This window comes from Nomascus leucogenys, chromosome 8, assembly GCF_006542625.1.
Source record: "Nomascus leucogenys isolate Asia chromosome 8, Asia_NLE_v1, whole genome shotgun sequence".
Classification (NCBI taxonomy): domain Eukaryota; kingdom Metazoa; phylum Chordata; class Mammalia; order Primates; family Hylobatidae; genus Nomascus; species Nomascus leucogenys.
Window position 1 is genome coordinate 82,881,868 of NC_044388.1, and position 15,622 is coordinate 82,897,489.

Consider the following 15,622-nt stretch of genomic DNA (forward strand, 5'->3'; position numbering starts at 1 on the left):
TTTTCCAAATAGGTGGCTATCCCAATCTTCTCTCCTGATCAATACACAACAAGGCATGTACTAGTAACTCTCCTGGCCTCAAGGCCCCCAACTCAGTAAAGCCTACTGATTTTGGAGTGGAAAGGTCAACAGAAAACAAAATCAGGGAGATGGGGCAAGAAAAAACTCCACAGGACTTTTGCACAGCCAGATTGTTTCTTAGCACTTGGAATACTTCTGAAGCACGCAAAATCTCCCAGTACCTTTCCTTTTTTTTTTTTTTTTTTTCTTTTGAGACAGAGTCTCGCTCTGTCGCCCAGGCTGGAGTCCAGTGGTGCAATCTCAGCTGCAACCTCCGCCTCCCAGGTTCAAGCGATTCTGCCACCTCAGCCTCCCAGCTAGCTGGGGCTACAGGCACGCACCACCATGCCCAGCTAATTTTTGTTTTTAGCAGAGACAGGGTTTCACCATGTTGGCTAGGATGGTCTCGAAATTCTGACCTCAAGTGATCCACCCACTTCAGTCTCCAAGAGTGTTGGGATTACAGGCGTGAGGCACTGCACCTGGCCTCAGCATCTTCTATATGGCATGGTTTCTATCCCTATTACCATTCTGGTCACTCTACTAGCAATGAGCTCTAGTTTTTCTCTAACCCTTTTAATATATTATGCCAAGAAACTTAAGATTCCAAGAAGACTATTACTCTCCATAGTCTACATAACCATTTTTTGTTATGCAATCTAGGATTTCAGCTATTTTCAAGGCTGTATCACATTAATTCATATTGAGTTATCTAAACCCCTTCTAACATTTTCACGTATTTTAGTGAACCAGAACACTTTCTCCTCCCTGACTCCTATTTCAATTTTAATTAGTTGTGGGGGCCTATAAAATTCCATCTTTTTGCATTCAGTCCATCTCTCCCATCTACTTTTCACATACCATTATTACAATAATTAGCAAATTAGTATATAAAATACAGTCATTCCTTGGTATCTGATGGGGACTGGTTTCAGTATCCCCATCCCCTCTGTAGATACAAAACCTGAGGATGTTCAAGTCTTTTACATAAAATGGCATAGTATTTGCATATAACCTACATATACCCTCCTGCTATATACTTTAAATCATCCCTAGATTACTTATGACACCTAGTATATTGTAAATGGTTGTTACACTGTGTTGTTTAGGGAATAATGACAAGGAAAAAGTCTGTACATGTTCAGTACAGGTGCAACCACTATAGGGCAAACTACACAGTATACATCAGCAACAATGTAACATTTTTTGTTTTATTTTTATTTTAAAAATAGAAATGGGGTCTTACTATGTTGTCCAGGCTGATTTCGAACTCCTGACCTCAAGCAATCCTCCTGCCTCAGCCTCCCACAGTGTTGGAATTACAGGCATGAGCCACCATGCCCAGCCACATTTTCTATCAACACTTGCAGATGACTTTCATTTAATGACCTGAAAGTATATTAACATGCATCAAAACTCTGGCTCTTCTGGCTAAGCAGAGGGGCTCACACCTATGATCCCAATACTTCGAGGGGCCAAGATAAGAGGAATGCTTGAGGCTGGGAGTTTGAGACGAGCCTGGGCAAAATAGTGAGGCCTGTCTTTACAAAAAATTTAAAAATTAAAAAAAAAAGCACAAACTCTAGCTTTTCTCTCTTGATAACCCTCATTTGATGATGATGACGATTATAATTTCTGTTTGACGGCCACAGTGCCCACATGGTGAGGTGGTGAGATGCGCAGCACTGTAGGTAACTGGTGAGACACGAGGCTAACTTGAACCTTCTAATAGGACATCGGAAAGATCATTTATGCTGGAAGAATCTTCAAGCGTTTAAGGTCAAGGCTTCATAATACAGACAGCTTTAGTTGGGAACATTGTTCTAGGAAGCTGTTTCTCCTTTTTCCTTGAATCATCAAACAACTCTTGCAGTGGTTGTAGGCATGTTGCTATCCCTCAGGTGACACGGAGGCTTTGTTCCACTGAAGGATCACACCATTTAACACTTGCACCTGTTGAAAAACTGCTGCAAATTTTTCAAGTATCCAAATTGATGACTCTGTTTCCGCTAAATCTGTATCACTGTCATCATCTCCTGTAGAGAATTTCAGCAGAACCTTGAGTTCCTTGTTGGTAAGGGTTTCTCTATGCTCTTCTATGTGTTCCTTGAAGTCACCCTTGATCATGTCAGAGAAGCGTTCCCCATCAACTTCCTTTGTAACATTCAAGATATTCCTGGGCCAGGCGCAGTGGGCTCACGCCTGTAATCCCAGCACTTTGGGAGGCTGAGACAGGCAGACCACAAGGTCAGGAGTTCGAGACCAGCCTGGCCAAGAGACCAGCCTGGGCAATATGGTGAAACCCGTCTCTACTAAAAATACAAAAATTAGCCAGGCGTGGTGGCATGTGCCTGTAATTCCAGCTACTCAGGAGGCTGAGGCGGGAGAATTGCTTGAACCCAGGAGGCGGAGGTTGCAGTGAGCTAAGATCACGCCATTGCACTCCAGCCTGGGTGACAGAGTGAGACTCCAACTCAAAAAAAACAAAAACAAAACCATATTCCTGACTTCTGCATCAGTAATGGGGAAGCTCCTGAAATCACTGACTACCTCATTCCATAATGGCTTCCGACATGCACTGACTGTCTTGGGCTTTGGGGCATCTACAGCCTCTGTAAAAAGCACAACTACATTTGCAATTGTGAAGCTCTTCCATAACTCCATGACACTGTAGTCAAGGTTAGCATCAAGGACAGCACAAATCCTCCCAAAGGTGAGGTGGGTGTAAGTCATTTAATGCACTTGCTGATGCCTTGATCAAATGGCTAAAACAGTGAAGTAGCACTTGCCTTAGGCAAGAACATCACTGCAACATTGTCATTAGTGAAGTAGAGAGATCAGGGATGGCTGTGAGTAATGTCAATTATGAGGATGACCTTGAATGGCAACCTGTTCTCTTCCAGGTATTTCTTCATTTTAGGAATAAAAGTGAATTCCAGGAACAAGATGGCCATCACCCAAGCCTTCCTATTGTGTTGCCAGAACACAAGTAGGCAATTTTTGATTTTGTTCTTAAGGACCCAGGGACTGTTTGCTTGGTACACAAGACCTGGCTTGACCATGTGACTTGCTGTGTTGCCACATAGAGCCAGAGTAAAACAAACTTTCCAGGCTTTGAACCCCAGAGCCTGCTTGACACTCTTACGGATGTAGGTATTAGGCCTCTTCTTCCAGAACAAGTCTCTTTCAACACAACTGAAGACTTGCTATGAAAGGTATCCTTTATCTTCTGAGTTTCTTGAGCTCTTCTGGGAATGCTGATACTGCCTGGCCATCAGCTAATGCTGATTCTCCTGTGATCTTTAAGTTCGTGAGGCTGTAGTACGTTCCACAGCTAGCTAGTCATCCCTTACTATCCTTAAATTCCTTCCTCTCACTCTCTTCAACTTCCTCACAGGAATGCTCACAAAGGCTAAATGCTTTTTCATGTGTAATTTTGCCATCAACAGGGACATGCTTCTGTGATATTTTGTCTACTCATACATTTAATGTTTTCTTAATCTCTGCAAGCTTTTTTTTTTTTTTTGAGATGGGGTTTCACTCTTGTTGCCCAGGCTGGAGTGCAATGGTGCGATCTTGGCTCACTGCAACCTCCGCCTCCCAGGTTCAATCAATTCTCCTGTCTCAGCCTCCCTAGTAGCTGGGATTACAGGCACCCACCACCACTCCCGGCTAATTTTTGTATTTTTTAGTAGAGACGGGGTTTCACCATTTTGGCCAGGCTGGTCCTGAATCCTGACCTCAGGTAATCAACCCGCCTCAGCCTCCCCAAGTGCTGGGATTACAGGCGTGAGCCACCATGCCCAGCCAGTCTCTGCAAGCATTTTATCATGAATCACAGTAACAATTTTTTTTTTGCCATTGTAGGGGCAGCACTAACACTTCCACAAATGTCAGCTTCCTTCTGTTTTATTGTGCCACTTCGGTAAATCACATGCCACTTTTCAAAAGATATAAGATTTTTATTTTCTTGTGAAGAGACAGCACTTTACATTCTCTCTTAGTCTGTAAGGGATTTCTTTCACCATATAATTGATTTTTAGGAGTCTTTTTTTTTTCACAAAAGCAAAGAGTGAACACAAGTAGCCAGTGAATAAAACGCCAGATGAACACTTCTCAAACAGTGGGTGCTAGAGAGAGACTGAAGATCTGTGAAACAGTGGGAGGCTACAGCAGGGTATTCTTCAGTTCAAATGGATTCAGCATAGTGCTTAGCACATGGCAGGTTCAAACTTGCTTTTTGAAACTTCCTGTATTTTTTTTCAATTATTTTCCATCCATAATCGGTAGGATCTGCAGATGAAGAACCCGTGGGTATAGAGAATTGACTATATTACAAAATTGCTATGGTAAAAAGAGTACACATAAGCTTAATGTTTTAAACTAACTTTGGCATGAGGTTTCGCCCAATTTTCTAAATATACATTCTCTGGGAAATTCAGGTGACCCTTGAATAACAGAGGTTTGAACTGGGTGGGTCTACTTACATGCAGATTTTCTTCTGCCTCTGCTACCCCTGAGATAGCAAGACCAAACTCTTCCTCCTCTTCCTCAGTCTACTCAGTGTGAAGACAATGAGGATGAAGACCTTTATAATGACCTACTTCCATTTCATGAGTAAGTGGAAAATAATAAAAAAAAATCTTTATAATTCTCTTAATAACATTTTCTTTTCTCTAGCTTACTTTATTGTAAGAATACAGTATATAATACATACAAAATATGTGTTAACTGTTTATGTTATTGGTAAGGCTTCCAGCCAACAGTAGACTATTAATAATTAAGTTTTTATGGAGTCAAAAGTTATACACGGATTTCTGACTGCATGGCACACTCAGTGCCCCTAATCCCAATGCTGTCTTGAAGGGTCAATTATATTTTAAATTTTAAATTACAGGTATGCAAACAAGGTCAGATAATTCTATTTCTAAAGACAGGAGGCACTTTAAAAACTGTAATTATAATTTTTACATGTCGTATAAATTGTATAATTTTTATTATCTAATTATGTAAAACAAAAGGACTATGTAGAAGTTTGTTCCAACAGAGTACTGTATATAAAATCATACAGTATAATTGGTAGTTCACGGCATATACTAAACATATGGTCCTTAATCATTTTCGAAAGTAGTGGTTATCAAACTTCAATGTGAATCAGAATCACCAGGAGGACTTACTGAAACACAAATTGCTGGGCCCTCTCCTTAGGGTTTCAAATTGAATAGGTCTGGGGTAGAGCCCAAGAATTTGCATTTCTAACAAGTTTCAGATGGTGGCGATGATCCTGGTGTAGACATAATACCACCATTTTAATGAAAGATTCAAAGTATAGTTTAAACAATTTCTAGATTGAACAATAATAATTCATTCTTCTTCAGCAGATATATGTTGGAAAACCACAGAATAGCAACGGATAGATGCCATTTGAAATCTCAGATACCAGAAGATAAACCACTTTGAAATTAAATAGGTTATTTTGTACATCCTGAAGGAAATACTGATGGGAAAATACTTTCTAATGTATGCTTTGGGAAAATAACTGCAGTAAAGTTATTCAATTTTGCTTTTATAAAGTAACAGCATTAACAATAAGTCACTAATTAATATTTATGAGCATATTTTAAATTGACTGCTATTATGAATGTGTTTTATGTTTATATATGTTTACCATTTATGTTATTGGTAAGGCTTCCAGCCAACATTAGACTATTAATAATTAAGTTTTTTAAATTATCTAATCTAATTCTCACAATAACCCTAAGAGGTAGGTACTGTAATTACCTCCATTTTCAAGAAAAAAAACTAAGATAAAGTAAGATTAAATAGCATAAATAGCATGTCCAAGATCAAACAGCACAGCCTGGATTTGAATCCAGGCATTCTAGTAACAGGACATGTGCTTAAAATAAAATGATTCTGGCCGGGTGTGGTGGCTCATGCCTGTAATCCCAACACTGTGGGAGGCCAAGGCAGGCAGATCACCTGAGGTCAGGAGTTTGAGACCAGCCTGACCAACATGGAGAAACCCCGTCTCTACTAAAAATACAAAAAATTAGCTGAGTGTGGTGGCGCATGCCTGTAATCCCAGCTACTTGGGAGGCTGAAGTAGGAGAACTGTTTGAACCTGAGAGGTGGAGGTTGTGGTGAGTCAAGATCGCACCATTTTACTCCAGCCTGGGCCACAAGAGCAAAACTCCATCTCAAAATAAATAAATAAATAAATAAACAAATAAATAATAAATAAAAGTATTCTGTCTTTAACATTTTTTATTTTACCCTCCATAATTAAAGAAACAATGGTCCTAACCTAGGCTTTAGAATTCTGGGTATGAAAAAGTATACTATAGACAAACCAAAGTATTATATTTTGTTATTTTACTACTTTGAATGACACATATCAATTATGCAGAAAGTTACAATGAATTCATTCAGAATTTAAGACAGTAATTCAATATTCCTATAGCACTTTGCATATATTTCTATTATGACATATTTACCACATTGTAGCAACTAGTTATTTATATGTATTATGGTATATTAACAATCATATATTTGGTTTTACAATCAACTCCACATTTGGGAAAATACTTGAATCTGGAAAGTAATCATTTTTGGTGAGTAATAATGCCCAATAATCCCTCCTGGAGAGACATATGACAGTGACTGTACAACATTTGTTAACTCTATTTGTCAATCCTACTGTGTATATATTAATAGATGCTCAGAAAATTAGCCCCATCTTGTGGATCACAGTAGTACTACAAATTCAGGCCTAACAGTCAAAACTTTGGAACTGTCAGTGATGTGTACATTATCTTGACTGACAAAAACTAAAAAACTTATGGCTAGCATTGGTGAGGAACCACCTTCACATACTGCTTTTGGTTGTATAACATAATACAACCTTTTCTAGGAAGAAATTTGCAAACCAGTTGTAAATATAAATAATATTCCATTCAAAATTTCACTTCTAGAAATTTATTCTGTAGAAATAAACAGACAAGTTAATAAACATGAATGTACTAGTGCAGCACTGTTCTTGGGAGTAAAAAATTAGAAACAGCCTAAATATCAATGTGGATACAATGAATCCTATGTAACAACAATCATGGGGGTAGCTAATGGTTGTCAGAAGCGCTTAATATGTACCAGTCACCTTTTTTTTTTTTTTTTTTTTTTTTTTGAGACAGGGTCTCACTTTGTTATCCAGGCTGGAGTGCAGTGGCATGATTTTGGTTGGAGTAATTTCGGCTCACTGCAGCCTCGACCTCCCAGGTTCAAGTAATCCTCCTACCTTAGCAAACAGCTGGGACTACAAGTAGCTGGGACTACAAGCCAAACACACATCACCATGCCTGGCTAATTTTTGTATTTTTTTGTAGAGACAGGTTTTTGCCCTGTTGCCCAGGCTGGTCTCGAACTTCTGAGCTCAAGCAATCCACCCCCCTCAGCCTCCCAAAGTGCTAGGATTACAGGCATGAGCCACCACACCTGGACCAGGCACCATTCTTTTTTTTTTTTTTTTTTAATTTCTTTTTTTTTTTATTATTATACTTTAGGTTTTAGGGTACATGTGCACAATGTGCAGGTTTGTTACATATGTATCCATGTGCCATGTTGTTTTGCTGCACCCATTAACTCGTCATTTAGCATTAGGTGTATCTCCTAATGCTGTCCCTCCCCCCTCCCCCCCACCCCACAACAGTCCCCAGAGTGTGATGTTCCCCTTCCTGTGCCCATGAGTTCTCATTGTTCAATTCCCACCTAGGCACCATTCTTAAGTCTGACTTTAGAGCCCTAACATTGACCACTATGCTATACCATTTCTCAGAATGAAGTATACATCCTCATAGGGAAGAATGTATATTATACAGTTAAATGAAAAGACTCAAGCTCAGAAGAATTGTATATTAGTATTAGTCCATTTAAAAATATGTTCATAAATGTATTAAAAGTCTAAAAGCCTAAACATTAAACTGTAAACCATGATTACCTCTGAAGACTTGGATGAGGAGAAAGATGACATTTTACTTTACATACTTTTCTACTGCTTGCATTTTTCATGTTAAATACATGTCAGATTCATATTTAAAATTACAATTAAAAAAATTAGTTAATCTGAATCTTTAAAATAATTTTAAGTAGTTTAAAGACTTTTTTTTTTCTTTTTTTTCTTGAGATGGAGTCTTGCTCTGTCACCCAGGCTGGAGTGCAGTGGCACGATCTTGGCTCACTGCAACCTCTGCCTCCCGAGTTCAAGCGATTCTCCTGCTTCAGCATCCTGAGTAGCTGGGATTACAGGTACACACCACCACGCCTAGCTAATTTTTGTATTTTTAATAGAGATGGGGTTTCACCATGTTGGTCAGGCTGGTCTCGAACTCCTGACCTCGTGATCCGCCCACCTCGGCCTCCCAAAGTGCTGAGATTACAGGCGTGAACCACTGCGCCCAGCCAGGACATTTTTTAAGCTGAAAAGGATGATCTCCTATAAGCTGAGGCTAATTGCCCAGTTAATGAAAGCATGAGAATGGTCATTTAAGGCAAAACACACAAAAAAAATCTTTTTAAAAATCAGTAAAATGATGTACCTTCAAGGTGCTTAAAGTCTCAGAAATTCTAGGTAAGTAAGGCTTATAATTGTCATTTCTTGGTATGAATGGCACGTTGAACATGCACATCTAATTTTGATCCTCCCGCAAACCCCACTAAAACTATAGCAAAAAGAATTTTTAAAGGTATAAATCCCCAGCATATAGAAATAGGAGACAACAGCAATAAAATTTTGGAAGCTGAAAGGAGATGGACAACTGGTAACTGACCTAGCAGACTTGAGAAAGTTTAAATCTAAGCCTGCATTGGGTAAAGCTGAGAACTATCCTGATTTCAAAAGGCTCAGTATTTTTGCATAGAAAGCTGATCACTTTTTTTGTGATTTGTGTAAGGTTTTGACATGTCTTATAATAGTAATGCTGTTCTTTATAGAATGTATTTAATGTAAGGGAATACACTAGCAAATGGTAAAACACCAGGCACAGTGGCTCACACCTGTAATCCCGACACTTTGGGAGGCCAAGGCAGAAGGACTGCTAGAGCCAAGCACCTTGAGATCAGCCTGGGCAACAGAGCAAAACCCTGTCTCTACAAAAAGTTTTTAACAATTAGCTGGGCATGGTGGTCTGCACCTGTAGTCCTAGCTACTCAGGAGTTTATTTTACTTTTATTTTATTTTATTTTATTTATTTTATTTAGCTAAGACAAGAGGATCACTTGAGCCCAGGAGTTTGAGGCTGCAGTGAGCTATGATGTCACACCACTGTACTCCAGCCTGGGTGACAGAAAGACCCTATCTCATTTAAAAAAAAAAAATGAGTAAAGTTAAGGGCCTGATTTCAGCTAAGTGGTCGAAGAAACTATTTACTCTGAAGGACTTCAATATAAGATATAAACCTTCAAGTATTAATTTGTAGTAAGAATAAAAGAATTTCTTTTTTTTTTTTTTTGAGACGGAGTCTCGCTCTGTCACCCAGGCTGGAGTGCAGAAGCGCAATCTCGGCTCACTGCAAGCTCCGCCTCCCGGGTTCACGCCATTCTCCTGCCTCAGCCTCCTGAGTAGCTGGGACTACAGGCGCCCACCACCAGGCCTGGCTAATTTTTTGTATTTTTAGTAGAGACGGGGTTTCACTGTGGTCTCGATCTCCTGACCTCGTGATCCACCCGCCTCGGCCTCCCAAAGTGCTGGGATTACAGGCGTGAGCCACGGCACCCGGCCTAGAAGAATTTCTTTTTTTTTTTTTTTTTTGAGACGGAGTCTCACTGTCGCCCAGGCTGGAGTGCAGTGGCGCAATCTCGGCTCACTGCAACCTCCGCCTCCCGGGTTCACGCCATTCTCCTGCCTCAGCCTCTCCGAGTAGCTGGGACTACAGTCACCCACCACCACGCCCGGCTTATTTTTTGTATTTTTAGTAGAGACGGGGTTTCACCGTGGTCTCGATCTCCTGACCTCGTGATCCGCCCGCCTTGGCCTCCCAAAGTGCTGGGATTACAAGCGTGAGCCACCGCGCCCGGCCTAAAAGAATTTCTTAACAGATTCCTTAACAAAAACAAGCTGGGCACAGTAACAGGGGCCTGTAGTCCTGGTTACTTGGAAGGCTGAGGCAGTAGGACTGCTTTAGCCCTGGAGTTGAAGGCCACAGTGAGCTATGATCATGCCTGTAAATAGTCACTGCACTCTAGCCTGGCCAACACAGCAAGATTCATCTCTATTAAAAAAAAAAAAAGTCACTTGGCTATATGTTAGAAGTAAGCCTTGAGGATAAAAACATCCTTATTAAAAATAGTATCCCAAGTTGAGTGAAAATATAAGTTGCTATTGTCCACTTGGTGTGTTCTGCTTTACTCAGAAGAACAATACTTTTTCTATTACTTTCCCTTGCTTATACAGAGCCAATATTTTAAAAAGCAATAATTAAGCAAATATACAATTGTTGGCACTTCAACTAAGAAAGGAGAAATCAGGATGGGTTCAGGCTTTTTGGAAAGTAGCATGACATCTGCCAATAATACTCCGCTTTACTAATGATGTAGAGCTTGTAGCCAAATTCTGACCATATAACTTTCATTAGAGCTATTTCTCATTGTTTCTAGTTAGCACACACATACAAATTCCTTCCCTGCTAAAATACAGAACAGTGTACCCTTTTTTTTTTTTTTTCAAGATGTAGTCTTGCTCTGTCACCCAGGCTGGAGTGCAGTGGTGTGATCTCGGCTCACTGCAGCCTCTGCCTCCTGGGTTCAAGCGATTCTCCTGCCTCAGCCTCCCAAGTAGCTGAGATTACAGGCATGCGCCACTACTAAAAATTTAAAACTTAGCTGGATGTAGTGGCAGACATTATATATTCCCAGCTACTCAGGAGGCTGAGACAGGAGGATCACTTGAACCCAAGAGTCTGAGGTTGCAGTGAGCTGTGACTGAGCCACTGCACCGCTATGAAGGTCTCCTTAGCCATAACAAGAATACATGTACATGTGCACACTGTTTATACCATACCTAACTCATAAGAATATACAATCAATTCTTGATAATCCAAGAGCATAGTAACTGGTTTGCAGTTAAACTATGATTAAAATGCTATGGGGAATCTACTTTTATCTTTCTTATTAGGGAGAAGCTTGTTAGGAAACTGATGCTCAACCTCCTGCTTTAACCATACACAACCATGTAGCCCCCATACCCAAACCCTCACCACAGTATTTCTACATAGTCAAACCCCAAGCTCCCTCAGGTGTTCTGGTGCCTGCATTAGTTCTTCAAATTCCCCTCCTGGGGAAAGTTAGGGAGGATAAGGTTAATCAGTCTTTGCTACTTCATTACTAGGCCTGGGTGGGGAATTAATTCTGTCTGGATTATTTGTGTGGTATTTGTGATTTGATTTTCATCCCCTCTAATGCTACCAGTTACTGCCATTAATAGTTGACTATATTATTATTATTTAATTAATTTATTTATTTATTGAGACCGAGTTTCACTCTTGTTGCCCAGGATGGAGTGCAGTGGCACGATCTTGACTCACTGCAACCTCTGCCTCCAGGTTCAAGCGATTCTCCTGCCTCAGCCTTTCTGAGTAGCTGGGATTACAGGCCTGCACCACCACGCCCGGCTAATTTTTGTATTTTTAGTAGAGATGTGGTTTCTCCTCCATGTTGGTCAGGCTGGTCTCGAACTCCCGACCTCAGATGATCTGCCCACCTCAGCTTCCCAAAATGCTGGGATTACAGGCGTGAGCCACCGCACCTGGCCGACTATATTGTTTATAGTAAACTACTGACTATTACTAGGAAGGAAGTATAATTTAGGAGGAAGTATAACTTAGGAATCTATAACAACTTTAAACATTTTACTTCTGTTTTTGTAAAAAAACAAAAAAAAATGCTTGGCAAAGCTAAATAAATTTTATGCAATCATTTTGACTCATAAGTGGTCAGTTTAAATCATTGCTTTAATATTACTCATATAGTATATACTTTAGTAAAGTTAGTAATATCACAGAGAATTAAATAATAAATCCCAGGTAGTTAAACAGTCTCTGAGACACCAGTTAACACTATATTAATACTGCTAAACATCTGTTAATCTGCATTATAAAAATACCAGAAGCATTACCTTGGTGTTCCTCTAAATCCATGTCAAGTTGTCTAATTTCTTCATTAAACTGATCTATCTTTTCTTTTATATCTGTTAACCTGTTGAAAATATTTTTAATGAATTTATGAAGGAAATGCAGACATTCAATAAAAACAATTGATGGGGAGGTTAGATATCTTTTCCAAGTTGCATAAACAATATCTAAAAATAATATGTCTTATTCTAAGGACAATACTATAACTGACGATGACATTAGGATATCTTTTCCAAGTTGCATAAATATCGAAAAATAGCATATCCTATTATGAGGACAATACTATAAATTTAGAGAGGAAGAATCTTGTCCAGATCTTTTTTTTTTTTTTATTTGAGACGCGGTCTCGCTCTGCCACCAGGCTGGAGTGCAGTGGTGCGATCTCGGCTCACTGCAACCTCTGCCTCCCGGGATCAAGCGATACTCCTGCCTCAGCCTCCCGAATAGCTGGGACTACAGGCACGCGCCTCCATGCCCAGCTAATTTTTGTATTTTTAGTAGAGACGGGGTTTCACCATGTTGGCCATGATGGTCTCGATCTCTTGACCTCGAGATCCACCTGCCTCAGCCTCCCAAAGTGCTGGGATTACAGGCGTGAGCCACTGCGCCCAGCCTAGATCTTTTTTACTGATTCATATTTGGAGCCCAAGTATATTCTGAGAACACTAGGTTGCCTGACTTAAACAGCACACCCCTTCCCAACTTTCCTTTGAGTTTGATTTGCAGTATTAAGAAAATGAAAAATATTTAACAATACTTTTTGTAGGTTTCTATAAGCCAAATTAAGTTGGAAAATTAATCTTAAAAATGAGAAAATAAGGGAAAACCTACCACTGGTAGAAGATTATATGGGTTAATATTTTAACATAAAGCAGTTATACTTACTATAAAGCTACCATAACAAAAACAATGTGGTATAGGCATAGGGATAGACATATATATCAATGGACTAAAATTGTGAGTCCAGAAATAAGACCATATATCTATAGCTAACTGATTTTTGACAAGGGTGCTAAGGTAATTAAATGGGGAAAGAAGAGTATTTTCAATAAATGGTGCTGGGAAAAGTGCATATGCAGAAGCTAAGGGACTCCTACCTCACATCACACACAGAATTAACTTGAAATGGATCAAAGATCTAAATGTAAGAACTAAATTACCAAACTCTTAGAAGAAAACATAGACATAGTCTTTATGACCTTGGATTAGGCATTGGTTTCTTAGATATGACACTAAAAGCAAGAGAAACAAAAGAAAAATAGAAAAACTGGACATAATCAAAATTGGAAACTTTTATGCTTCCAAGGACACCAAGAAAATGAAAAGATAATTCATAGAACAAGGGAAAATTTTTACAAATCAGGTATCTGATGAGACCTCTATCTAGCATATATAAGGAAATGTTACAACTCAGTAATCAAAAACAATCTAGTTTAAAAAATGAGCAAATGAACTAAGTAAACATTTCCCCCAAAGAATATGGCCAATAAGCATATGAAAGGAACCTCAACATCATTAGCCATCAAACAAATACAAATCAAAACCATAGTGAGACACTGCTTCATACCCATTAGGGATGGCTATAATAGAAAAAGAGATAATAACAAGTGAGGATGTGAAAAAAACTGGAACCCTCACATGCTGCTCATACGCTGCTCTTATTGTATTACATAGAAATGTAAAACAGTACCAATTCTTTGAAAGTCTGACAGAATTCAGCTGTGGCTCCATCTGGTCCTGGACTTTTTGTTGGCAATTTTTTTTTTTTTTTTTTTTTTTTACCATTTCAATCTCACTGCTTGTTAATGGTCTGTTCAGAGTTTCTATTTCTTCCTACTTTTAATCTAGGATTGTATATTTCCAGGAATCTATCCGTCTCCTCTAAGTTTTCTAGTTTGTGGGTGTAAAGGTGCTCATTGTAAGCTTCTTTTGTATTTCTGTGGTATTAGTTGTAGTATCTCCCATTTTGTTTCTAATTGAGCTTATTTGGATCTCTTCTCTTCTTTTCTTGATTAATCTTGCTATTGGTCTACCAATTTTATCTTTTCAAAGAACCAGCTTTTTGCTTCATTTATCTTTCATTTTTTTTGTTTCAATTTAATTTAGTTCTGCTCTGATGTTTGTTATTTCTTTTCTTTTGGTGGGTTTGGGTTTGGTTTGTGCTTGTTTCTCTAGTTCCTTGAGGTGTGACGTTAGATTGTCTATTTGTGTTCTTTCAGACTTTTTGATGTAGATACTTAATGCTCTGAATGTTCCTCTTAGCGCTGCTTTTGCTGTATCCCAGAGGTTTTAATAGGTTGTGTCATTAGTATTGTTCAGTTCAAAGAATTTTTAAATTTCCATCTTGATTTCATTGTTGACCTAAAGATCATTCAGGAGCAAATTATTTAATTTCCATGTATCTACATGGTTTTTACGGTTCCTTTTGGAGTTGATTTCCAATTTTATTCCACTGTGGTCTGAGAATACTTGATACAATTTTGATTTTCTTAAATTTATTGAGACTTGTTTTGTGGCCTATCGTATGGTCTGTCTTGCAGGATGTCCCATGTGCTGATGAACAGAATGTATATTCTGCAGTTGTTGGGTAGAATGTTCTATAAATATCTGTTGAGTCCATTTGTTCTAGGGTATAGTTTAAATCCATTGTTTCTTTGTTGACTTTCTGTCTTGATGACCCGTCTAGTGCTGTCAATGGAGTATTGAAGTCCCCCGCTATTAATTGTATTGCTGTTTATCTCATTTGTTAGGTCTAGTGGTAATTGTTTTTTACATTTGGGAGCTCTAGTGTTAGGTGCATGTAGATTTAGTACTGTGATACTTTCCTGTTTGATTAGTCCTTTTATCATTACATAATGTCCTTCTTTGTCTTTTTCAATTGTTGTTAAAGTCTGTCTTGTCTAATATAAGAATAGCTACTTCTACTTGCTTTTGGGACCATTTGCATGGAATATCTTTTTCCACCCTTTTACCTTAAGTTTACGTGAGACCTTATGCATTAGGTGAGTCACTTGAAGATGGGAGATACTTGGTTGGTGAATTCTTATCCATTTCGCTCTTCTGTATATTTAAGTGGAGCATTTGGGCTGTTTATATTCAATGTTAGTATTGAGATATGTGGTATTGTTCTATTCATTGTCCTAGTTATTGCCTGAATACCTTGGTTTTTCATTTTCATTATGTTGTTTTATAGGCCCTGTGAGATTTATGATTTAAGGAGTTTCTACTTTGGTGTATTTTGAGGTTTTGTTTCAAGATTTAGAACTCCCTTTAATTGTTCTTGTAGTGCTGTCTTGGTAGTGGTGAATTCTCTCAGCATTTTTCTGAAAATGACTTTATCTTTGCTTCATTTACGAAGCTTAGCTTCATTGGATACAAAATTC

The 15,622-nt window shown here is 38.8% G+C and overlaps 1 protein-coding gene across 5 annotated transcripts in view; it reads right to left on the reverse strand.

Annotated features, from left to right (window-relative positions):
* IFT74 (intraflagellar transport 74) overlaps positions 1-15,622 on the reverse strand; it is a 126,621-nt gene that overhangs the window by 40,673 nt on the left and 70,326 nt on the right. For all 5 annotated transcript variants that reach the window (XR_004031409.1, XM_030817599.1, XM_030817600.1 and 2 more), the window contains one exon: positions 12,224-12,303. Coding sequence is in view for 4 of the 5 variants with exons in the window: in XM_030817599.1 (XP_030673459.1) it covers positions 12,224-12,303 (80 nt within the window). In the remaining variant the exon portion in view is untranslated. The remainder of the gene's footprint in view (positions 1-12,223; positions 12,304-15,622) is intronic.